Genomic DNA, 5,741 nt, shown 5'->3' on the forward strand with positions numbered 1-5,741 from the left:
TATATATATATACACACACACACACACACACATATATACATATATATATATGCGCATTAATCTTCTATATTATAATCATTGTTATGTGTTTGTTGTATCGTTATCTGATTTCAGATTTTAAATTTTGCCTCTATGGAGCCCATTTCTGGTCTAAATTCTCCACCAATTGAGATATTAAAAAGTTATAATAGTCTGATTCGATTCATCTCCTTAGATCAGGGGTGTCGAGCTCCAGGCCTCAAGGGCGGGTGTCCAGCAGGTTTTAGCTATCACCCTGTTTCAACACACCTGAATCAAATGATTAGTTCATTACCAGGATTCTGGAGAACCTTAAGACATGTTGAGGAGGTAATTTAGCCATTGAAATAAAAACTTGCAGGACACTGGGCCTCGAGGCCTGGAGTTCGAGACCTGTGCCTTAGATGATGATTTTTTTATAAGATGACTTGTTTGTGTTTATTATTAAGTTTAGACTTCCCTCTAAGCTCTTCAAATATTGTAATTATGTCTGAGAGAAGCTCTGTTTGAAAAATATTTCGTGAGGTAAACTATGGCAGCATTTAGCACTTTTTAAAAACACCAAAATTGTGTTATTGGCACAAGTATCAATTGATTTTTAAGCAATGAAATCAACTAATAAATTGAATTGAATTGACTAATAAATTGAAATTACACACATGACTAATGCAACCATTTTTTTCAAACATGCAAAAAACTTAAGGTAAAAAATGAAATGCAGAGAAAAAGGCAGGAGAAAAAAAACTGTATGAACGATAATTACGTGGCGCCCTCACCTGAGAAATAGCACATAGCTTTAAGCAAGAGACGTGATTATCATTTATTTACCTTTTGCAAAAAACAAACAAAGAAAACAGAAAGAAAGAGACCCAGTGAAAAGGAAGAACTAAAATGGTGTAAAGAGATGTAATACATTAGACTAAAAACTTCAATAGCTCTAATAAGTGAGTGGCCTCCTGTCAGATTGTGCCAGTAGAACCAGTGAGACGAGGCCATTTACACCCCAGTGGAAAAGCCATAAATTATTCTGCAGATGGATGGTGACAGAGACACTCTTGGGAGGAGTAAATTGCTCTGGCCTTATAGTTGCTGTCAGAAAATTTCTAGGACAAAACAGTCTGTAATGTCAGGGAGTCTTAGACTTATAGAGAAAGAAGTCTTAGAATGTGTTTTTCAAATCACCCCCTTACTTACCCACAGTTGACCCAGGCGATAGTCCCTTGGCCCTTCACCGTCTGGGCGACATCAGAAAGCAGTTTCAGGTGGGAGTCCCCTGATGTAGCTACAGACACAGAATAAAGCGGAGTCAAGCCTTTTTACCAAAGCCACTCAATAGCCCAGGACAACCCAGAGCCATGAGACACAGGAGACACTGTCATGACAAGCACAGAGAAAAAGAATCGAGTTACAGTGGAGCTCACGGTCTTTCTAAAGCACCGAGTGACGAAGAAAGACATCGCTGAGTTTGGGTTAGAAGGGTGACGGGGGAGCATTTTCTACTACCTTTCAACGGATGGGCTCAGCGAGGGGGTTTAAGTTACATCAGCTTTCAAAATCTTACAATAGTGTGACTAAACAGGAGATGGAAGGATTATAAGGCGACACAAAGACTCTGGATCTAATGAAGCACTCTCTAACGGTGCGACAAATGGGAAAGCATAGCAAACATGTTTGCACCAACTGCATGATCCCAACAGCAAGGTTTGTGTGGGATCGCCGAGTTTAGAGCGTTCGCAACCACCGGAAACGTGCACAATATCTCACAATATGGCTGAGCTGTGCAGCTTGCCTTCTGTGTTAAGAAAGAGAAACTAGTGGGATATAAACTGCACCAGCTAGAATAACACTGTGTAATGTTACTGATTTTCATCAGCTACGTCAAGTTAGGTACATCCCTTTGAGTAAAGTAAACAAAGTGTAATATTCCAGCTCTTGTGCAATGCAGTACATCATTTTTATACTCCCCTGAAGCCAAATGTGCGTTTTTCACTGCATAAAGAAAACAGCTCCTCACAATGCTCCAGGCAAAGACTATATTTAGATGTAGGAGCACTGCCACAACTTCCCAGGGTTCTGCCTTGGAGTTGGTAACAAAAACATCTGGCAACTCAGGATCAGGGTATTGTACAGAATAGGAGGTGAGCAGGTACCGACTGGTTGACAGCGTTAAGGATGATGAATACCAACCAGATCAAAACTCAGCAGGGATGTGACTGACTGCAGAGGCTGGTGGTGAACACAGAACAGGGCACGGTTGTGTTTACTCAGGGGGGAATGAATGTGAAGTGCCTTGAGGTATAATCGAGGCCTACATGAGGGCAATCTTCAGTGACTTTAACGCAGGAATGTCTGGATGAAGTTACAGCCGGTGATCAATCCGACACGCAGCTGGATACATAGAAGCCAATGGGCTAATATAGGCTGATATGGCTCATTAATCAAGAAATATATCTGTGGCTATAAAGAGGCCTCAGAGTCCTCTGTGGATTATTGGGCAATATAAGTTTGCTTCTTTTTTTATTATGAACAGGAAGAACTCCTTCTTGGAAATCTGCAAAATGGAATTAGAAGCTGCTGGGGTGCGTAAGTGTTCGCTAATGGATAGCAGGAAGCAAAATGTACTTTAGAGCTGTATAATTATATTTGACCATTTTAGCTTCTATTTAACAGCTACTCTTTAATTCCATAAGCATTTCCAATTTCCTTATTGAAATAGACCGCTGCGATCATTCTTTGAAAGCGAGCTAGAGGCTAAAGCTGGGCAAAACATTGTTTCTGAATCCATTTGAAGATACTGTGCTAGAATGTTTTTTAATGAATGCTATCGAATTTGGGCAAAGTGCCACTCCACAAAAGCACTTCCTAATTAGAGCGGGCGATTAAAGGAATTTTAATTAATTTGGTGTTTTCCTTCTACAAAAATCAGACAGTTTCCACGTACAAGAGCAAAAATCATAACAAAAGACAATCAGCGGCACATGCAGTTAATGGGCACGCACCCCTCAAGTTCTCTTAATCCAACTCTGTGCATCTGACCTTTTTGAACCCCTGAAGGTGAATTGTCGGGATGTTGCGCATCAGCTGCACTTACACACCCACAATTGAAGGAAACAGCTCTTAAGAGGCATCTGACTGTACACAATTTAGGATGCTCTTAAAAATAATACACTTCGATGTAGTAACTAAGTAACTAGTAACTAAGGCTTCCGGAAATTGCAAATTTCATTCTTACCTTCTCTGACAATAACATGACATTGCACGCCCTCAATCTCAAATCATAAAATATGCTAAAACGTGCAATTTCATGATGGTTATCACTAGGGTTGCACAATTAATAAAATTGTATTCTTAATGATATATTTGGCTTCCCACAATTAAATGAACACAATCTGGTGATACTGAAAACTCAAGTCACAGCTGTTCCCTGCATTGTTTAGTGCAAAGTTTGCTAGGCACCCTTAACTGCAGTGATATAACACAGAGCTAGTCATACAAAATCGATCAATCAATCAATCAAATGTCTGTCATAGCAAAAGCTGAAGACCTTGTCCCCAGAAGCGATCACCATGTGTTGTTTGGAAATGCAAGTGGTGTTAATCAGGAACAAATCGTATCCAAACAGTGGTGGAGAGTTGTGCCTGCAGTGCAAAGCAATACAACTAACTCACTCATCCATGTGAACTTGGTGAATGAATGAAGGCAAAGGAAAACAATGCAGCGGTTGCACATCAAATCCATAAAAGCCAGTCTGTGCAGCGCGTCAGCTCGCAAAGATGCACTGACGTCACCCACGTTGCCACGTTCCATTTCCCCAAAAGACGCGTGTCCACTAAACGGGACCGGTTTTATTTAGCGGGAATGCGGCACAACATGGATGTGAAAGTGCTGCTGTGCTTGTGTGACATTTGTATCACACTAAAAAGCAATGGATAATCATGACAAATAATGCTGATCTCAACACTGCTCAAAAATAATTGCGATAATCATGTTGGCCATAGCTGTGTAGCCATAGTTACCACTTTTGTTAACACAATGCATGTGTATGAAATGCATGTTGTTTTCCGGCACTCCACAACAACCTCTACAGCGACAGTGTTTGAGAGTTACTGAGATAATACCGGCATTATCCACGAGCCATTAACACGATTGTTTATCCCCAACCCCTCCTTTGACAGACACAGCAGCAAAAACTAAATGAGTGAATTTGTCGTGTGCGTGTTTGTGGAAAAATCTGCACCCATATATGGTATACCGATCACGACGGGATGGCTGCCTTCTCTGACCTGTTTCCGTGTAGAGCACCAGAACATTTGTTCTCGTCCTGAGCAGCTTCTTGAAGTCTTTGTGGTCACTGACTTTCTCTATGAGAGGAGACACCTTCACTGCCTCCAGCACCGACAGGAGCCACACCTGGTGAAACACACACACATTCACGAATATTACCACAATAAGATCTCTCCATAGCATTAAATCTAGAGAAAAGACAAATTATTATTTAGTAAATTAGCCCATTTAAGAACAAATCAATAAGTCAGTGTTTTCAGGTTAGATAAGTATTCACTTTATACATTAAGTGGTCCAGCAGGATCATTTTTGATGACCTAGTCCTTATGAAACCACAAGCCCCACTCATAAAAACACAATATTTACCGAGTATTCCTTGAACCAAACATATATATGAGAGCATCAACACTGCATTTATCAGAATCAGAATCAGAATACTTCTGATTCTGATTCTGATAAATGCAGTGTTGATGCTCAGTTATACAGTTACTGATTATCTTTCCTTTACAATGGTACAAACGAGACAGAATTTTGCTTATAAAAATCATCCTATACAGAGAGTGGCTCCTTTAACTTTTCAGACACTGGTAGGTGAGCTAATACTGTGAAAGGCCTAATATGGAAAACAAATCCCACACTGAGAGGCGTGCACTTTAATCAAAGACAAATTATGGAATTAAAAAGAGCGAGAGAGAGAGTAGACTGGTTATACTCTGCCATATAAAGTTATTTCCGTGCATTGTAATCATCTCTCTGCCATCCCCATTCATTAAAAAGCCCTTCATTTCTGCCTACGGAGAACTAAATTAGACATCAAACATGGCCTGCTCCCTCAGTGACGGCTGTTATAACCTGGAAACAAGCACCTGTCAGGCTTACTTTCTAAATTTAATTCTCCACTTGATTTTCTCCTGTTGTGAGACTACAAGGAACAAAAAGAAACCGTTTTCTGTAAACCATCTGTAAACTTCAAAATGAACACAGAGCTTAAAAGGCTTAGAGGAGGCAACTTAAATACCCCATATTGCACACAGTATCATATATAATGTGAGGAATATTAAATATAGGGCTGGGGTCTGTTTATGTTTTGTAACTTGTGCAGTGGTCTTATTACACTGATGTGACAAGATAAACACGAGCTGTGTAAGCATTTGTTTTGGACCCATGGGAAGCAGATGGCAAAGGGCGGGATAATTAGAGGCTACCTGGGTGACACTTGTCTAAATAGGTTGGCATTCAGTGGTTATGACAGCAGGATGGAGGCAAGATAAGGATGAGGAGGCAGGCTGTCTTATTTATCTAAGACAGGAAATGTGATGCTTCATGGTCCCCAAGAAGGATTAGAGTCAAGTTAACCAAATTTGATTCTTGCTTAATCAGTTACCATCTATCCATCCATCTTCATCCGCTTTATCCGAGGCCGGGTCGCGGGGGCAGCA

The 5,741-nt window shown here is 40.5% G+C and overlaps 1 protein-coding gene across 1 annotated transcript in view; it reads right to left on the reverse strand.

The window, feature by feature from the left end:
* Positions 1-5,741, reverse strand: part of pdia5 (protein disulfide isomerase family A, member 5) — an 84,904-nt gene that overhangs the window by 57,555 nt on the left and 21,608 nt on the right. The window contains exons 2-3 of the mRNA XM_005940080.2: positions 4,302-4,428; positions 1,213-1,300 (exon numbers count right to left, since the gene is read on the reverse strand). Of these exons, the coding sequence (XP_005940142.1) occupies positions 1,213-1,300; positions 4,302-4,428 (215 nt within the window). The remainder of the gene's footprint in view (positions 1-1,212; positions 1,301-4,301; positions 4,429-5,741) is intronic.

The sequence above is a fragment of the Haplochromis burtoni genome, unplaced genomic scaffold, assembly GCF_018398535.1.
Source record: "Haplochromis burtoni strain Fernald_Lab_line unplaced genomic scaffold, NCSU_Asbu1 Contig_275, whole genome shotgun sequence".
NCBI lineage: Eukaryota > Metazoa > Chordata > Actinopteri > Cichliformes > Cichlidae > Haplochromis > Haplochromis burtoni.